The sequence below is a fragment of the Peromyscus californicus genome, unplaced genomic scaffold, assembly GCF_007827085.1.
Source record: "Peromyscus californicus insignis strain IS unplaced genomic scaffold, ASM782708v3 Scaffold_6__1_contigs__length_162567912, whole genome shotgun sequence".
In the NCBI taxonomy this organism is placed as follows: Eukaryota; Metazoa; Chordata; class Mammalia; order Rodentia; family Cricetidae; genus Peromyscus; species Peromyscus californicus.
In genome coordinates, this window is record NW_026294584.1 from 104,979,555 (window position 1) to 105,000,231 (window position 20,677).

The window sequence follows — 20,677 nt, forward strand, 5'->3', positions numbered from 1 at the left end:
CTGGGCCATAGAGTGTGAGCCTGCAGCAGTGGATTAAATAAAACTCGTGAGGCAGCAAAGCCAGCTCTCTTGAGGGAGGATTAGGGAGGCACTGTGAAGAATGAAGAAGAGCTAAGAAAGGAGGGAAGGAAGCCTGCCATATCCCAGCTGCCGAGTTAACAGACTCACTTATTTCTCATCAAAAACCTCTTCGGCAGAGGTTAAGCACACAATGGACATCAAGAGCAATGGCCTGGTGTGGCTGCTTGAAATTCCATCCACGCACGGCTGAGTTGTATTTCTATTAATGTCCAGTGTGTGTCAGAGCGGAGATAAGGTGCTGACATCGTGTCCAACCAGTCAGCTAGAGAATGGGCCCATGTTCGACACTGCCTGACACTGGATGCCCGTGAATGGAGGCCCCACTGCCTGTGTGTGCTTTAGCACTGGCGGCCATCACCACAGGGTGGCAGTATGGAAGGGAGCAGCTCAAGGCCAGGGTCAGGCAACCCATTCCACATACCACAAGACAGAGGTGCAGATGGCAGCAACCCACGGATCAGAAGGAAAGAGGAAGTACAGACAAGGAGACCCAGGGGCAGGAGTAGGGAGGCAGTCCAGCCATGGATGGTTCTTCTCAGGCGGGAGAACAATATAAAACCATAGAAGCCTGCACTGCACCACTAACATCCCCAGGGCATTTCAACCCAGTGGCATTAAACTTTGTCACTTGGGATGTACTACACAAAAGGCTTGCTCTCCTCAACACCGTCTACTCTCCCTCAGGCTCTAGCCAAGGACACCGCAGCAGAATGGCAGGGAAGTCCTACTGTGATGTGGCACTGGGAGAGGGGCTGAAGAGTGCAGGGCATATAACTGCCAGAGAGGACGCAGAGGTGGCCAGGGAACTGAACACCTACACCCTCCTTCCTCAGCTTCACATGCGTCCACAGCTGACAGCAATCCTGGAGCCCTTGTGTCCAGATGGCTGCAACTAAGAGTGTCAAGTACTGGAAGCTGTGTCTCCTCTCCAAATTCAGGTTAATCTGGGAGCACCAACAGAGTAATGGATGGCTCTGGGGGAACACAGGGCCACAGGAAAGAGGAGGAAGTCGAGGGGAGGCGGAAATACTCCAGTGTTCCAATGCAGTCATCATTCTGCTCTCAGGAACACTCTATGACTGCCCCTTCTTCGCTATACTGAAACATGACCCACCTGAATCCTCCTGTCCCCTTTTAGTTGCCTGCTCGTCTTCTCTCCTACATTTTGAGGGAGCTGGGCTCCATGCAAAGAATTCTGACTATTTCTCCTGCCAGAGCACACAGGATGCTTTGTATCTGCCCTCCTGTGCTAAGGCACCCTGTTGACTCCAAGGGAAGTGTGCACATGACCAGAGAGGAAGCTGAATCTCACAGAGGCTGAACAACATGCACAGGTCACAGTGACAGCACCTGCAGAGTCTTGGAGTCAGAGTCCAGAGGTCAGTCAAGTCGAAGCCACATTGTAGAAGGTGATATCACCAGCCCGCTTCTTGAATGACATAACCCCAATGACTCTGTGTCAAAAAGTCATATGCCCAGCTAAAAATGACTCACTATCCCAGCCCTCCTTTCAGCCTGGGTTCTGCCAGAGGCTTCCAAGATCTTTTCAATATAAAGAAATAAGGTTTCACTAGGAAATGGGCTTCAGAACAGTCCTTTCTGAATTAGAAAATGATGTGTCAGCTAGAGTCAGGAGCCACTCTACATCCAAGAGGAAAGGGACACTGAGGATCAGCAAGAGACTGCAACCCTCCTGACATAGAAAGCTACTGTATCTGCCTGGACTATCTGCTCCTGGATATCTTAAGCATGAGATAAATATGACCCACTCTTCAGGCCACTGCCAAGTGGGCTTCTATGACAGCAAAACCTCCCTGAATTTGGTGCACATGTTGGTCTATCAAAACACGAGATGAGCAGGTAAGGCTCAGCCACTGAGTGGACACAATACAGGAGAGAACCTGGAACTTTAAGGCTCTTGTCCAATTGATGGGTCAGCATAATAACCTTTTTCAATTCTTTGTCTTGCCAGAAACCAGCAATGGCATCTACCCAAGGAGCAAACAATTTGCTTAAGTGACAAGAAGGCAAAGGAGGCACAGTGAGCCAATCATGGACATCACACCCAGCTCGGCCAGCCTCTCAAAGGCAGTACAGAGGTGGGCACTGGCCCTACTACCAAGCAAAAAGGCACACACCATCAAGATAACAGGAACAGCAAGACACAAGGGTGAGTGACTTCTACCACAGGAAGAGGGCAGAGTGGACACATTACACAGACAAGGAGGGTGGCCCAGTGCTGAAACCAGATGTCCCATAAGCTCTGCTCAAAACACAAAGCCCAGAGTACCAGCTGGGCCTGGGCCTTCCATAAGTCAAAATATGCTGGAACCCAGGGAGGGCATCTCTTGCCACTCTGACACCCCCATAGCAGGCAGCTAGCAGCTTACTTCCTTGGGGACCCACTGGATGTACAGAGGCCAGGGGCCTGACTGTGGTTGACAGCCTGGTTAGTCTTCAAGAGGTTGAAGAGAAAAATGCGTCCTTCATAGTTTTCTCCAGGCCCCAGCCTCAGCTGTCAGCCTGCTCATTTGTCTCTAGTGTAACATAAATTTTCATAGACACACGATCTGCTAATTAAAAGTAACGACATCAGGAATGGAACCACAATCAGCCACTTGCCTAACAAAGTTCGCACTAATGAGGACTTACTGCTTCTGTGGGCCCACAGTAGAGGGCACCAGGGTGCCCCCAGACAACTCTACAAGGCCACACTGGAGGCACCTATAACCCTGTGATGGGGGCCAGACTGGAAGCATACCCCAAATCCTTACCTTTTTATTAGAATACATCTTATGCTACCCAAAAGTGAGGTTTCCATTTAATGTGAATCTGAGCAGGACACAGAGCAATAGCTTTCTTTAAACAGGTCCTCAGACCCCCTGCTTCTTCCTAGGGAGACCACCATTCATCTCTACCTTGTGTAACTGGAACAGCTCAGGCCACCTTATCCACACCAATTTCTATCCTAGCATTTCCCCCCAGTCTCATCCCCCTGTTCTCACACTACACTTCCTGGACCTCTACCAATGGACCACTAGTTGGCTGACAGCTGCTAAGGAGAAAGCTAGACTTCATGGCATGGATGCTGTTATTACACACCTGATTAGGGTGAGAAATGGGCTTCCCAGGGGAATTGCTAAAACCTCTATCTGTAGGTTTATTGGGCCTGTCTCAGGGTACAGCCCAGTAACCTATCAGTGATAGGACCAGCAATACCTCATGTGCCCCAAAATGCCTTATAAAGGGTCCTCTTTGTTCTGGTCCTAGCCTCCCACGTGGCCTCAGCTGAAGTTGCTGCTCAGAGTCCAGGGATTGCCCTGGGATGACCAACATCCATCATTTTGTGACTCCAGCAAACCCTGATGATTATCCCCTACAAGGATGAGCTCAGAATGTCTGCATTCCTCCTCTAGAGACAGCTGATTATTTTCCCAGGCTAGCCTGGGCAGAGGAAAGAGAACCACCCTGTGCTGTTCTTCTGCAGATGATGTCCAGAACCACTTTAAAAAATCACAAGGCAAAGAAATCTATAGAAAATGGTGGCTTGTTATCAAGAAGAAAAAGAAAAACAGCCAATAGAACTATGAAGTGGAAAACAGAGGAAGCCATTGTTTTGGACTAAACGCCAGCATGGATTAGGCTAAAATCAAAATGGAGTCACTCATGCTAAAGTTCCCCACCTCCAAACTGAACCTAAGCTGTTTATCCAGACTTTCCAGAAATGGGATTAGAAAAAGAATAATCAAGCTTGTACACAAACCAGTACGAGCCATTTTGACCATGAAGCTCCTGATGTCCAAATCCTTACACAGAACACAGCACTCTCAAGAAAACTAACAGCTAGGTCCCATTGTCCTGTCTCCCTGTCCTCACCTCAGAAACTTTTTAAGCTTGTTTCTACTGTCTTCAGAAAGTCTTCCTGGTCAGACTACTCAGTCCCCTTGTACAGCATCAGAACACGGGTCTACTTCATGGAACGAAGTGTTGCCCATTTCTAGAACTGAAAATTAAGCCAAGTAAGCTCTTTAAGCCAACATATTAGAATTTGGTCAAGTGACAGAACCAATTCTAGGTGTACAAACTACAGTCTTCTGGATGGCTAACAGGTGTGTTCAGATGATCCACAGAAAAGGGTGGCAGTGTGTAAGGAAGGGGCACTTTTTCACTATATAAAATGGCAAAAGAGAAACAAACCAGGAATGAAAGGAGATTTTAGGACTTTCTCCACAGAGATCACTGTGCATCTCACTGCAGATGAGGAGACTAGGGCTCAGATGCCAGCCAACACAAAATCCTCCCACTAAGAAGTTGGCCACCCAACTCCCAAGTTACTCCACAGATAAAAAGACTAAGGTTAGAGAGATGGCTCAGCGGGTTAAGAGTACTGGCTGCTCTTCATAAGGATCAGAATTTGGATCCCAGTTCCCATATCAGATAGCTCACAAATGCCTATAACTCTAGTCTCAAGGGCTCTGATGTCCCCTTACAACTTCTGCAGGTTTCTGCACACACACAAGTTCATTCTCTCTCTCTCTCTCTCTCTCTCTCTCTCTCTCTCTCTCTCTCTCTCTCTCTCTCTCTCTCTCTCACACACACACACACACACACACACACACACATACAGTAACAATAATAATTTTGAAAATAATTTTTCAAAGATTGAAAGACTGGGTGGGGCCCATCAACTAAAAAGCTGAAGCGACCCAGCACTGGGTACTTGGGGACATTTTTAGGACTAACATTCAAGCTGGGTGTAATGCCCATGCCTGAAATCCTAGCAGTCTGGAGGCTGAAACAGGAGGACTGCCCCAACTTCAAGGCCAGCTGTGCCATATAGTAAGTTAAAGAGACCCTGTCTCCAAAAGCAGAAAAATGAAATAAAATCCCCAGAGGTGAATACTGTCACTCAGAGTTTTTCCAAAATTTAGTCAAATCCAGCCCAGGGGCTCTTTTGGTATGGCCTCTGATTCAAGGATGGTCCAGGTGTATTTTAGTATCATAAAAACAACAAAGACAGGCAGAGACTGTGTGTGGCCTATAGAGCCTGGAGTATTTCCTCTCTGGATCTTTACAGAAAACAAAGCCACCTCTGATCTGATCTAAAGACCAGGCTCAGCAGACAAAAAAAACAACAAAGATTTAAGGACTTTAAGGACAGAAGGGAGGAACGTCAAGGTTGTCTTCCCAGTTTACACCTTTTATCAGCCTTCTGGGGGCCAGCAAAACAGACACGGGTGGGAATTGAAGATGTCTAAAAGAGGCCTAGTTGTAGACAAGGCCACCAAACTGCTCAGTTAAATGTCAAGTCCCAACTTTAAACCTGATTTCTGTACTCCCAAAAGCCACTTGTCCTGTTACCTAGCAAATGAAGCCAGGAAAGTCTATTAAGTCACTGGCTAGGAATCAACTATATATCTTTTTGTTGATTTTCTTTTCAACTTTTAATTGCATGTATTTATTCTCTGTGTGTTTGTACCATGGCATACACATGCAGGTCAGGAGATAACCTGCAGGATCTCCTTCTACCACGTGGATCCTAAAGAATAAACTCAGGTCATCTTTTAAACCAGTTGTTGCTCTCTACAAGTAGATTCAATAATCTACCCTTTTATTCTATCATATCTATATTATCCCCCTGGCTTGCAGCAAACACCTTTCTTTACTCACTGAACCATCTTACTGTACCACCCCCACCTCCCTTTTTGAGATAGGATCTTGCTACATAGTCCTGGCTGACCTGAAACTTGTAGTCCCAGCTAATCTCAAACTCATGGAAATCCTTCTACCTCAGCCTCTTGAATGCTGGGATTACAGTGTAGTACACCACACCAGGCCCTGATTTGTTGTTGTTGTTTTTTATTATTTTGAAAGAGCTAGAACTTTATATTGCTATCCATTCTAGTGATAGTTGTGATAGGCACTTGCTTCCCACTCATAGAAGAGGCCTCAGTGAGACCTTCAGGAAAGCTAGCCAGTAGCCTTCCAGACCTGCTATCTGCCAGCCATACATTGTCTATTTGTATGCTGAGCACTGAAAAGACCAGCATGACCACCACACAGCTCTTACTCTCCAACAGTTTGTCTGAGGAAAAGCCTACAAAAATGGAGGGGGGTATTTGGGAGAAGGGCTAAACCTTCCTCCCTCATTAAGTTGTGAAAATTCCAACTTAGAGCCCGTCGTAGTATTTTCCTCACATCATAAGCTATTGACTCATACAGATCATGTGGCAGTTTCTGGAAGCATTCAAACAATGCAGGAACTGTGACAATGACCAAAAGAACCTGCCACCTAAGGAGAAGACAGGACAGCTACTCTTTAGGTGAACGTGTAGGCTTAGACTGCCCACCATCTGAGAATGGAGTGGCCCACCAACCCTAAGAACATCTGACCCTATGGCTGGATATGCAATTGAGCACTTCTCAGAGCTGATGCTGAGCTCTCTCTTTCTGTATCTTATGAAAAGAAAAAATCCCTCCCAAGCTCTCCCTCCACCGTCCTGAATGTCACTGCACACCATTTTCTTGCCCTCCTTGCCTGGTGCACCCTCCACTCACCTCCACCCTGGCCAGAGACTCTACCCCCCCACCAGCCCTCGTCTCCAGCCTCCCTCCTCTATCTTCCTCACGGAGCACCTTCACTCATTCTTCAGATCCAGTTCACCTGTCTCCTCCTCCAGGAGGCCTTTCTCACCCTCCAGCATCTTCCAGTCCCTCCTTTCAACTCTGTACTGTCACAAGAATCTGTCACTCTCCTAACAAATACATCCACTTAAGGGCAGGAGCAGCCTATTTATCTCCATCTATTAGGAAACTAGCCCAGTGCCTAGCATGCTATGCTCACTCTGTGTGTGTGTGTGTGTGTGTGTGTGTGTGTGTGTGTGTGTGTGTGTGTGTGTGTGTGTGTGTGTGTTGCTCACAAAAGAAGAAGAGGGGAAAGCGGAGGAGAAAGAGAGAGAGGGAGGGAGGGAGGGAGGGAGGTGACAGAGAGAAATGAAGGTGTCTGTGGTCTGTCAGGTGCGCTGAGATCTCAGATACCTATTAATCCCCACAAGAAAGTAGCAGGCAAAACTGTGATGCTCACTCTGCCAGGACTTCATTTCTCAATCCACTATGCCTCAGAACCGATGACCCTAAACCACTTCATTCTCTCCTGTTTCTATCAGAGTATTTGATTTGAATTCCAGACTTCCTCCGCAAATCCCAAGGGAATTCTTGGTTCACATAGGCTCCAGTGACACTCAAGGCCTTCACCTGCAACAGAGCTGGGGCTAGGCCCAGCTGCAAGGACAGTAGCATGTAGAGACACAGAACTGTCCATTACTGCTGCACTAGGATGGGAAATGTTAACACTTCTATCAGCAGAAGCAAGTTATAAAAATTATTACCTTTCCTTCTCATTAGCTTTATGAACTTTTCCCAATAATGAGCTCAATCACTCACTCATGCAGAAGAGGATGAAAAATCAATACTGTAAAAGCGAGAGGCAAAGAGAGCGTGCAGAAGAGCACATCAAATACCTAATGCCTCTCATTATGTCCAGACAGGGTTACAGACAGGTCCAAGGGTGTGGGACTTAGTCATAGAGGCACTACGGACGCTTGGCAGCCAGTTCACTCCAGCAGTCACCAGGTGTGCCTCAGGTTCACCTGCTCCTAGTCCAAGAAGAAGCTCTGATCCACACACATCCCAGACTACCAGGCCCCTGGAGCTCTGCCTTGAAGGTTGCCAATCCCCAGCCTTTCAGCACTTGTATGCAGAAGGCATGGAAGGCGTGGATGGGGAAAAACATCTCCATACTTAGTTCAAGGTTTTTTTTTTTCTCTATCTTTTTCTCTCTCGTTTAAGGATTTTTCCACTCATTTCAATGTTCCAGAGTTAGAGTTGTCTACAGAGAAAGCACTTGCCAACCCTACCCATCCAGAGCGAGCTGTTTCCTTTGCCCTGATGGCAACAGCACCTGCCCAACACTTTAACTGCTGACACAAAGAGGCGCCTTAGTTCCCTTCTCCTGCAGGAGGCTGCAGGTCTCCAAGACCACCTGCTGTGGCATCCCTTCTAGAAGGTTCGGCATTGCATCTGCTGCAGGTCTTCCTATGAGCGGTGCACCTGCTGCAGCACCACCCAAAGAAATCAACTACAGCAAATTTTAAAAAGAGTGAACTGGTAGCTATCAGCAGATGACATGATCTTCAAGAAGGCAGGAGGACCAGAGAGAAAACAAGGGTATCGTGGAGGGTTAGGAAAGAGCAAAAGACATAACCTAACAGCATAAGGGGCCTCACAGCCCACCCAAGCTGTAATAAATAACTACCACCCTGGCCTCCCACTCTCCCTCTGTACTCAGTTCAAACTCAAGTCCCTGGGAAGGGGCTGTCTATCCCTGGCTGAACTTGGGACATATGCCCAGATCTAGTCTCCACCAAGGCACTGAAATTAGAATCTTACTGAGGCTGCAATCACAGGAGACAGGAAAGCTCCTGAAAGATCTGAACTCTAATCCTAAGGAAAAAAGGATGTTGAGCAGCCAGAAGTGGAAACACCTACAAAAGTAGATTAAGTATTTCCATCTTGAAGGGACTTGCTCTACTATTCCCTGAAAACTCTGGTTTGCAGACATTATCATCCATCTAGGGAAGCTAGGAGAAAGCTAGTAGGGGGATATTCTCTTCATTCTAAGGTAGCAATTCATTATCAAGCACACAAACAAAAATCCACACACCTGCACCTAGAGGCATATGAGCCCCTCCCACTTGACCAGCATAAGTACTTACACGAACTGTACTGTAGGGCCAGTCAGAAGGGGAAGGCAGGAGGGAAGGCCTAGCTTCTCCTTTGCAGGTGGAGGGAAGAGAGGCTGTGAATCCCCCTTCACTGTCATTAGCACCTTTCAGGTGATAATGAAGTGAGAGCACACTTGTAGGCTGCCATGCTCTTCTCTCTAGAACTGTCCTGGGTGAGATGACTCCTGCCTTGCTCAGTCCATATGATTAACCTTTAATCTCGAGAAAGTGATCTTTTGTCCTGCTACAGTGGGGCTTCTTCAGGAAACCTCCAGTTCTGTTCTAAAGCACAAGTCAGATAGCCCGTTCCCATCCTTACAACTGTCTCTACTGTTTCAGAGGCATGGAGGGCTGCTCTGCTGTTAGCTCCTCAAGCCACAGAAAGCCTTCTACAATCTGGCTGCAGGCTCTGATCTTCTCATCCTGTATCCGACCACTTGTCATAACTGCCTCCTAGTCCTGGTGGCTACCTATCTTCCAGGGTGAGGGTCAATGTCATCTCTGGCCTACCAGCAGCTTATAACACTCCCAAATAACTCATCTCTGCCATTTAACACTGACTGGAACCAACTCAGCCTCTTTCGAAGCTCCCAGGTTAAGCCTGTCTTCTCCCCAAGAATGAAATGTCCTGAGGGTCAGGAGCTAGGGGCTTGTATCTTTCACCCACCGAATGCTTTGAACAGCTGTGTGATCATCAGGACAGTTAGCTTATCTTTCTGCCAGTCTCATCACAGAATTGCAATCTCACCCAGTTTCTGCACCCTCTGTGTGCACAGGATACTGACCTAATGGAGGCAAAGCTGCCCGCTAGTCTCAAATCCATGGTCTCCAAAGCAAATGTCATTAGATGCTGCCAACAGCCAGACCACCCCCCTTGCCATCAACCTGGTTCTGTCTGTCCACTTCTCAACCGTGGCAATGAAAGAATCCTAGTTGCAGACAGCACAATCTCCCTAGCCACTCTAGGTTTGAATGGTTTAACTCTGGACACCCAGTGCAATTCAGGCCAATGGAATGGTAGAGAAATGCCGCTGGGGGTGGCTCTGGGAAACCTGTCCTTGCTGACAAAGACAGAGGCTGACACAGCTTTTCTTCTGCTGCTGAGTTGTAATCATGAGGCAGCAGCAGCTCTTACAGAACTGTGGCAACAGTCAGCCTGAGTGTGGCTAGTTCACTGGGGAAAACAGAGGGGAGGGAGGAGGAGCGCCGAATCCCTGATGATGCCAGTGAGCTGCTGAACTAGTCCCCTTAGGAGTGCTCCTAGACTCCTTACTTGTAAAATAAACTGCATTAAAGCAGGAAGAATCTGACGAACAGCTCCGATCAATTAGATGCATTAATAACTGTAGCAGCAGTCATAGCACTCCTTCATTATTTGCCAGTTCGTGCTAAGCCCTGGGTAGCTATTATCCCTGACCCCTGGGGCAATCCTGTGTGTGAGCATCATGATGCTCCAACAAGGCTCAATGTGCTGAAGCTGTAAGTAAAGAGCTAGGCTTTGCACCTGGGTTGCCGTGCTGTGAAAATTATGCTCTTGGTGTCACACATTGCGTGGCCCAGAGCCCCACCCCTATGCCCTCCTGACACACATGGCATTGCAGCCCTTACACCAGCGATGGCTATGACAAATGAGACTCTCAGTACAGGAATGGACTTCGACAATGTGGCAAAGCAAATCGGTGAGTCAAGAGTCTGAAGACTCCATGTTCCCAGGGCCTGGAAAGCACTTTCCCCCAAGCCACACTGATATAGCTAGCTGCGGAGCAGCTTGGGACCCAGGGCCCAGGGGTACCAGGCTCCAGGGCCAGGCCTTTTCTGCCCATTATTACACAAGCTGGCAGATGGGCCAGCCCAGGAAGATGCACTCACCAGCCGCGCTGACTGCTGTTGCTCACGGCTGGGGCTGGCCCGCTTCTTAGGCAGTGATGACTTCAAGTGCTTCTCAGCTGCCTCTTTCTCCTTTTTCGCCACCTTGACCAGTTCATCCTGGACTATAGCCTGCTCCTGTTGGAACCTAGGCCAGAAAGAGACAGAGAGAAACTGATGCAGAAGGCATGACTATAAGAACATGGGCAGGAAAAGACCTGCCTGCTCACTGTACCTGACTAAGCAAAGATGGGGTTCTCTGGCCCTTAGGTGCCCAGAAGCACAGGACAATTCTTTCACCTGAGGGGAAGCCTCGGTGACAGCACCCACAGAAAGGGGACAGTGACACTAGGGCAACATAGCTCAAGAACAAGAGAGCTAGTCATAGGCAAAGAATCAAACAGTCACCACCTGCCAGAGGGAGTGAGTCAGGGCAAAGCTGAACCCATGAGCACCATCCTTTCAAACAAGTAAGCAGGGTGGGCCATGTCCTTGTTTGGCTGAGATCCTGAAGGCTTTAAACAGCAGCAGTTTGGGGTTTTAAACATCTAACTTTGTCTTGAGTATAGCCATACTCTTTGACCTATCCTGTCATTCTGCTAGTATGTCCTAGTAGATAAAAGTTAGCAGGACTAAGATGCCCTCCATGTTGTTCATGAAAGTAAACAGTGCAAGCAGCATCAAGGTCACCATAGAGGAAATGCCACAGCATCATGAAGCGCTATACCATAGCCCCAACTGCTAACTTGGATTTATCTGTAATAAGTTCAATCTAAAAATTGAGAATGAATTAGCAATAAACATGCTTGAAAGCAGGTGTAACTGATAGAAAGTAATTATAATAGTAAGTAAAGCAGCAGGATATGAAAATGCCTATGACGTTAATATACCCTAAGCTAAGGTAAAGACATGGAGTGCAAGAGACATCCCAGAACAGCCACAGCAGTTGCACTGAGATAATGAGTCTATGGGGATTTGTTTTCATTTTATATATTTTTCTAAATCTTTTATCAGCATGTATTACTTTAAAATTGTTAAAAGTTACTGAGGGGAGAGAGGAAATTGTACATTCCTGGAGATGCCTTTGGGATTCAGGAGGGTACATTTGAGAACACAGATCTTTTACCTAGGGCTGTCCTGCTGGAGGGCAAGCCCCAGCCATGGCTGACACTGTCCATGGGCTGAATCTGGGCTCTAGGACCATACAGAGCCTGTTTCCTCAAGGATGATGAGAAAGCCCATCAGTAAAGGCCACAGAGGACAGTCTCTGTGAACTGTGGCCAGGCAACTATGTTCCCATTAAGAACATAAGAGCATTCTCCTCTTACTCCTTCTTATGTAGTGATTTCTAAAGGTGACAACTAGTGGGTCAAAGAATCAGGAAGCTGGCCTATACAAAGGGTCCTCTGTGCCTTAGCCACTGTTCTATACATCCTGTTTCATGACTGTGGTGAGCTCTCAGGATCATGGCCTATGCTGGCAGGAAGTTCACCACATAGAACTGGGTAAGCTCCACTTCCTTCATTCCTGTAAGAACCTGTCTCTTCAGTGCTAGGTTTTAAAGATGGAGTCTTAAGAATCCATCTTTGGTAACCGAGTTTCCTGTGACCTTTTCAGGTTTTTCATCTTCTAGTTAGGATCAGGGCCATCTGGAGTTGTGCTTTAACACAAGTAATATAAACTATGAGGCATGTGCTGCAGGGCCTGGTGGGGAGTGGGGGCGGGTGGAGGGAGTTGCAGTCTCTTGGGCTTACCTCTTGAGATCCTCTTTCACTGATGAGGGCTTCTGACCACCACCACTCTCTGCCCTGGGCACTTTAGAGTCTGCAAAGGAACCAGAGGAAAAGGGCCAATCAACAGCAAACAGGATTGATGACGAAAGGGTACAGGAACACAGACACAGACACGGAATGTACTTCCTCAGGAAACCATGCTCTGCATGTGGACAGATGTCCCTATGGAAAAGCATACCCCACAAACAGACTGCAGAGTCCCAGAGGCAGATAGAAGCAGAGTCTCAATTCAATCAGTCTGCAGAGCCAAATACAGGAAGCTGCTCTGCCCACAGGCTCTGCAGCAGGGCACCCTCGATGTGGGGCTGGCAGCAAACCACCTGAGTGCTGCTCTCTACCTTCACCATTACTTGACGTAGGTGAGGTGAGGACTTGGAGGTTACCTCTTAAACACAGGCCAGACATGGCTGAGGGCTCCACCCCTCTGTCATGTGTGTGCAAGAGGAGGGTAGAGGCTCTTGTAGCCTGTTTATTTTGGTACCTGCCATGGTTTGAATGCTTGCCCCTCTAAAACTCAGGGTGAAACATAACTACATCCTAACAACAGTAAGAGGCAAGGCCTTTAGTAGCAATTAGCACTAAAAAGCTCCCTATCATGGATGGCATTGCTAACTTTATAAGATGATGGGAAGTCTTAAGCTCTCACACTTGCTCTGTCCCCCATGTAAGGCCTTATGCTGGGACTCTGCCCAATTCTCATAGCAAGAAAGCCCTGACCAAATGCTGCCCTTGGATTTTGGATTTCCCAGCCCCCAAACTGTAAGAAATTGACTTCTTTATAAATTATCCCACCTATGGTATTTAGTTATAGCAACCAAAACAGCATCCGTGTCTACAGATTCCTAACGCTGGTGTGGCAGTCTCTCCATATTAAACTTACCTTACTTCTATAATTAGCTAGAACTATCGGTTTGTTGGGGAATTCTCTCATGATGACAATGAAGATCTTGTCACTCCTCCCCTCCACAGCTTTCCAAACTCATGTGTCCTGAGTCCCCCACTGCTACCTCAGGATTCTAAGGCAGGAGCACCTGCACCAAATATTAACAAAGGGCTGGAGTGGAGGAGCATGCACAGGCCTGCTATTCCATTCCAGAAGGAAGGCATGTCCAAAATGGCCATACCCGCTCGTGTGAGGACAGTGGCACAGCTAAGGTCTGAGGAGGGCACACCACATGCTCCTTAGTAACATACTAGGCTCTCACCTGGGACTGCAGCAGAGGAGAACCACTGCTGGGGCCTGCATTTCTACAGTAATGCTCCTCCTACTCATTTATAAAAGCTTTGTTTAGGTACAAAGTGTGGTTTGTTTTTTTTTTGATAGAAAATTCTCCTTTTTCTGTACTGGGGGTCTAACTCAGCTGGTAGGGTGCTTGCCAGGCATACAGGAAGCCATGGGTTCCATTCCCAACACCACATATAGCAAGTATAGTGCATCCCTGTGACCCTAACATGGAGAGCTGGGACAGGAAGACCAGGAGTGGAAAGTCATCCTCAGCTACATATAGAATTCAAGACCAGCCTGGACTACATGAGACTGACTCGAAAAAATAATAAATAAAATTTTTCCTTTCCCAACTTAAAAATAATACCCTTCCCCACTGCAGATAATGTGGCACTGACCCACCAACCTCCCTCCTGTGGGGGCCCACTTAGGTCCATGCCTCCCTCAATACTGAGCACCTTCTAGAATCTTTCTGCAAGTATCAGTGAGAGGGGCTTTTACAGCAAACATCTGTCCATTGTGACATTGGACATTGAAAGATCTTTCAAACTCTCCACAAACCAAAGTGAGAGCACTCTGTCAACATTCTAGTCTCCCCTTTTATCAACCTCCCTCAGTTATCTTTCTTCTAAACTGACTGGAATTTCTTAGCGTTTCCCACCTTCCTTTCTAGTCTGCTATGGTGGCTGGAATCTATTCATCTCAATGGCCTTGGCTCCTACACCTGAGCAAGATGTGAGGGAACAATTTAATTTTAACAGTGTTTTCTAACTTAGTTCTCCCACTAACATGAAGGCAAAATTGTGTTAAAAGATGCCTTAAAAACCAGACCATTTCAAGCTGGTCCATTTCTGCCAAATCTTTTCCCACATTCCAGAAACTTAAAACATACTCTACAAAATATTTTGTACAAAAACTAAGTGACAACTGAACTCCCATTATTCCTTTCAAACAGCTGAAACTTACTGAAATGGAAGCCAGTGCTTATTCTCCAAAGCTGAGATGACAATACATTGTGACAATCTTATTTTCCCATCACTCTCTTCCTCTTCAGTTAATCTGCTTAGTAAAGCTCACTGGGTTAAACTAGACCCCTTTCTGTCCCTCTCATCTCTAGGCCAAAAAACTCCTAGGAAAGAGGCATGCTGGCTAGGTTGGAGTGGGGGGGGGGGGGGTAGCTTACCTACCCAGCCCCATTCACTAAGATCTCAGAGTGAAATCTAGGCTCTGATTGGCTCTAAGGCCTACGGGAAGCCCTGAGGCCTACAACACAGTGAAAGGAGTGTCAGAGCTCTCTAGCCCCTATTGGAGGTGACCACAACCAATGTCTCCCCTTCCTTTAGACTTTGTAGTCTGGAGACAGCAAACTGCTTCTACATCTTCAACAGGCCAGGCTGTACCCTACGTCTAAGCCTCTGCTCCTACTGTTCACCTGCCTGAAAATCCTACCCACCAACAGCCCTATCTTCCCACATTCAGGCAGACCCTGTCTAACATAAGTAGCCTGTTCTGCACCATCCCTGGCCCTAGGCCCCTGGCATGAACTCCTGATGCTATATGGTTACACCATGTCATGAGTTCCAGGTTGGATATATGGCCTTTAACCAGAGCTGTGTCACCCTCAGAGTGGGGGTTGTCTACATGCCTTGTGTTCCAGCAGTGCTACCTGGACAAAAGTGAGCACTCCCAATCTCTAATCTTACACCCCTCAAAAAAGATGGGTACGAACGGCAGCAGCAACTTGAGGCCACACACCAAAGCACCCACCCAGGGCACAGTCTACCCTCTGTAGTGGCTTGTTTAAAAACAAATAATCAAATTTCAAGTAACAGACCATATTCTCACAAGGGTTCGTTAACTACAACAGCAAGCACTCCAAAGCCTTCTGAAAACCCTGACTCCAGTATACCTTGCAGGCCTCTCTTGAAGGTTTTTTGTTTCTTTGTATTTGCTACAAGCAATTGTTTGAGAGGAGTACAAGAGAGCAGCATGGGTGCCAGCTCCACAGTGGCCAGGGTGTCTTGGGAGGGTCAGATCAGGGTGGCTGAGGCTGGTGCCAGCAGCATTACTCAGGTACCCCACTGGTCCATTTTCATACACTTCATTCTCTGACTGGCAGCTAGGGTAGAGCTGCTATAGCTGAGTGACATTCTGCGTCTTCTGGCTCCTGAAAAGCAGACGACTCCCTACCTGAGCTGTCAGACCACGACCTTCTGCCTCATCTTTTACATGTGCAGTCTGGCCCACACCTATAGCCTACACCACACCAGACAGTGTCTGCTGCATGGAGTGCCATTGTCCCAGAAGGCAGTGACTCTCATCACTCAGAAAGGCAAGCCCAGCCGCAGCCAGGCAAATCTCTCACAGCCTCTGTTCCCACTCCCCCAACATACCTGTCTGAGGGGCTTTAGAGGTGCCTTCTGGGTGGCCACGTGAAGAAGGTGGAGGAGCCATAGGCACAGGCATGGAGGGCACAGGAGTGGTAGATGTAGGGGTGGTGGGTACAGGAGTGGCTGGTGCAGGGACAGTGGACACAGGAGCACAGGGCGAAGAACCAGGACCAGGAGCTGGCTGCTGCTGTGCTGAAGGCTGGCAGGAATCCTTCATGCGGTTCACCACACTTTCAGACAGCTTTGGGAAGAAGTGAGTAACAGGGAAAGTTACATCACAGAAACCTTAAAAATTCATCCCTGGAACTCCTGAATGAAGTTTTGAAGACCAGCTCCAATGATATAATTCTACTCCAAAGCCTCTCACAGTGGTCCAGTGCCAAGCCCACCTGGAATTCCCAGTCTATCCCAAGAAGCCCCCACTGGACTCTGCAGCTTTTTCTCCCATCTTGTCACCCTCTACACACACCCTACCCTTGGGGTTCCATGACTCACATCCCCTACTTCCCTGACCCTCTCAACCTCACAAACCCCATTGGTCACTCCTGACTATCATCAGTGGTCCATTCAGGACAGTTCAGTGTTCCCTTCCCAGGAGCCTTCGGATGCACTCAGGTGAAGCACCAGCTCTCCCCTCCGTGCACCCACTGTTACAATGCATGCCAGGGAAGCGCATGCCTCCACAGCCTCTGCAGGCCTGGCCTGTTGGTGTGTGGAAAGCTCCAGCACTGACACTCTTTCTTCACCTGCTCTAGTCACCACACAGGGCAGATAATCAAAATACTTGATTCATTTCACCTGATTCCCCTAATGAGGCCTTGGTAACTGAACCGCTCCCTCTTTTCAAAGGAAGTAAAATGGGCATGAGGGTGTCATAAAACAGTTTACATAGATGAAGTAGTGAGCTAGAGATAAATCCCAGATAAAAACCCTTAAGAGTTCACTTCAGTAAATATTTATTAAGTGCCTAGCATTCACAGGCTATCATAAAGCACAGTTGAGGGGAAGACACTAAAAATGGCTTCAGGACAAAAGGCACAATCAGCAGTTCTACTTCCAGATACCCATGGAAAGAAAGCAGTCCCCTGTGTGCACAGGGTTGTGCTAGGATGCTCAGTGGGAGACAAACAAAACCAAAATGCTATGGCAGGGCCAGGTGTGGTGGTGCACACCTTTAATCCCAGCACTTGAGAGGCAGAGGCAGGAGGATCCCTGAGTTCTAGACCAGCCTGGTCTACAGAGTTCCGAGACAGCCACAGCTAAACAGAGAAACCCTGTCTTTAAAAACCAAAGTGGGGGTGGGGAGTGGGAGGGTATGAACATCCAGGTGGGAATGGGTTAAAGAACTCAGTGCACACGTTCTGTGAATCACCAAGAGCCACCAAAGAAGACTGAGACAACACACGCATGCACTGTCAGAAGGAGCATGACACGCTGCTGGCCACTAGCAAGCCTCAGGACTCTATCTCAAAGCAGTAAAAAGACACCAATTATCAAGATGCAAACAAGTCTAACTAAACCGAATGTGCATATGTATAAACACAAACCTACAGTGAATTTTCACATCTCTGCACAGATTTGCACATAGGTTCTGCTCAGAGGGGCAGGCCACATGGCTCCTCATCAAAGCCCTGGGGAGGAAATGAGCAAGGTACATATATATGTATATGTGTTTCTATGAATCTATGTGTATGTGTGTTTATGCCTTACTTTTTTCTTGCCATAATCATTTCTTTGACATCTAAAGAGTATGTTAATAATTGAAAATATATAAAAATCAAATAACTGATGATACAGGGCAATCCCACCAATCAGTAGAAGAGAATGAATCTGTATGTCTATGGCCAACTGATGGTTCAAAGGGTTATGTGGCTAAGTCTGGTCCCTAAGGATTTGTGTTGGAAGTTTGGTCCTCAGTGTGGCCATGCTGGAAGGTGATGGGACCTGTAAGAAGTGGGCATGGGGACAGCCATTACCCTTCTCCACTCTTTGGCTTTCTGTCTGAGATGTGATGTCTCTCTAACATGCTGCCACTCTTGTGATTTGCCTTGAGATAATGCAGTCAGAAGATTCCTCACAAGAGTTAGCATCATGTGCTGTTGAACTCTCAGCCATCAAAACTGGAGTTAAGCCAGGCATGGTGGCACACACCTTTAATTTCAGTACTCAGGTAGGCAAAGGCAGGTGGTTCTCTGTGAGTTTGAAGCCAACTTGGTCTACAAAATGAGTTCCAGGACAGCCAGGGTAGTTACACAGAGAACTCTGTGTAGCTTGAGTTTTCCTGCCTGGCCCACAGTCAGGGCAAATCTCTGTCACCCGTCAGTCCCACAGTCACTCAGACCCGACCAAGTAAACACAGAGACTTATATTGCTTACAAACTGTATGGCCATACCAGGCTTCTTGCTAACTGTTCTTACAGCTTAAATTAATCCATTTCCATTAATCTATACCTTGCCACATGGCTTGTGGCTTACCGGCATCTTCACATGCTGTTTCTCATCATGGCGGCTGGCAGTGTCTCTCTGACTCAGCCTTCCACTTCCCAGCTTTATTCTCCTCCTTGTCCCGCCTACATTTCCTGCCTAGCCAATGGCCAATCAGTGTTTTATTTATTGACTAATCAGCAACACATTTGCCATACAGAACATCCCACAGCAACTCTGTCTTGAAAAACCAAAATAAAATAAAGCTGGGAGCTGAATAAGCCTCTTTTCTTTGTAAAGTTCTTGGCTTCAGGTATTTCAACACAGTAGTAGAAAACAGACTAGCAATGGCACAGGTACCAACATACTTCAATGGGCAAAGAGTAGCCTCATCAGTAATAATATATAGCCAGCCTGGTATCACACACAAAGTAACAGAGTTTGGTCCCCACACTAAACTATACATTAAAAAACTAATTTAAAACATATCAGTCATCTGAAAGAAGAAAAAAAAAAACTCCTAGTAGAAAACTGAGGCAAACTGAATGATGTGTGTTTTGGCACAGATTCTTGGATGTGGCACCAAAAGTAAAGGCAACCAATTAAATGGATAACCAATTGACTTCATGAAAATTAAAGTTCTGTTTATCAAAAGACATTCTAAAGCAATTGAAAAGATAATCCACAAAATGGATAAAACATTTGTAAATCATACCTAACAGGGGACTTGTAGATAGGATATACAAGGAGCTCCTACAACTTACAATAAAAATAAAAATGGCCCAACTGAAAGAGAGTGGTGTGGTTTGGCTCAGTGTCCCTCAAAGGCCTACACACTGAAGGCTGGTCCTTAGGGTGACACTACGGGGAGGTGGTGGAAATTTTAGGCAGTGGAGTCCAGTAGAAGGTCCTTAAGTCACTGGCATGTGTCCTCATAGGGGTCAAGGGACCCCATTCTGTTTTCACCTTCCTTCCTGTTTTATGAACAATTTGTTCTGGTGCATGTTCTCATGATGTGCCGCTCTCAGTGCCCAGAGCAATGAAACCAACGGTCATGGAGCAGACTCATGAGCCAAAGTAAAACCTCCTTTCACCTTAACTACCTCAGGTATTTGGTCACAGCAACCCAACGTTAATACCATGGAGGAAAGATCTGAACAGAAAAGTTCTATAACATAAAGAGACAAAGGGCCAAGAAGAACATGAAAAGATATTTAACATTATCAGTCATTACTGAGATAAAAAATCAAGGCACACTGAGAGGACACTTCATATCCATCAGGGTAACTGCAATACAAACATCACACACAGTGTTGCAAAGCTAGGAAGATCAGAAGCCTCCTACACTGTGGAGTATAAAACAATACAGCCAGGACAGGGAAGAGTCTGAAAAATTCTCCAAAGGTTAAACATTGAGTTGACCATATGATCTAGCAGTTCGAACACCCAGGACAAGCCAAGGAGAAAGGAAGCAACCCCATACATACCTCTACACTGATGTCCACAAGCGCTTATCCAGAGTGGCCGAAAGGGACCACCCAGATGTTCAACTAATACATGAATAAGTAAAATAAAAACATCTATACAATGGAATACTATTGAGAATAAAAAGGAATGAAATGTTGATGCATACCCTAGAAAACATGCTAAGTGAAAGAAGCTAGACATAGACGACCATAGCCTGTATAACATAGACCTACATGGTCCATTCATCCAGGAAATTCTCCAGACACAAAAAAGGGATTATCAGTAGTCTGGGGCTAGGAATAAACTGTACATCATGTTGATCATATTTCATAGCAGAGAGAGAGAAAACACAAACATGAACAACCCAGGAAGGATGCCCCAGTGGTAGGCTCTGAAAGGCAGACACAGCGCAGGCAAGAGAAGCTACAGTGCCTTGGCAGTTTGTTATGGAGGTGGGTCTAACATGCACTATGAGTGGGAAGGAGAGACTGGCAGACAGGGAGAGAGCAAGGCTACTGCCACCTATTCTTGTAGGAGGACATGGCTACAAAAGTGGGCCTGAGAGCACATACAAAGAAGCTTCTCTGGTGAGGAGCCAAACAACTGTAAAAGCTATGAGCAAAGCAGGAAGTTCAAGGAAGGCTTACA

At 46.9% G+C, this 20,677-nt stretch overlaps 1 protein-coding gene across 2 annotated transcripts in view; it reads right to left on the reverse strand.

Moving 5' to 3' along the window:
- Chchd6 (coiled-coil-helix-coiled-coil-helix domain containing 6) overlaps nucleotides 1–20,677 on the reverse strand; it is a 215,093-nt gene that overhangs the window by 177,920 nt on the left and 16,496 nt on the right. For both annotated transcript variants that reach the window (XR_008214651.1, XM_052722105.1), the window contains exons 2-4: nucleotides 16,142–16,379; nucleotides 12,485–12,554; nucleotides 10,734–10,878 (exon numbers count right to left, since the gene is read on the reverse strand). Coding sequence is in view for 1 of the 2 variants with exons in the window: in XM_052722105.1 (XP_052578065.1) it covers nucleotides 10,734–10,878; nucleotides 12,485–12,554; nucleotides 16,142–16,379 (453 nt within the window). In the remaining variant the exon portion in view is untranslated. The remainder of the gene's footprint in view (nucleotides 1–10,733; nucleotides 10,879–12,484; nucleotides 12,555–16,141; nucleotides 16,380–20,677) is intronic.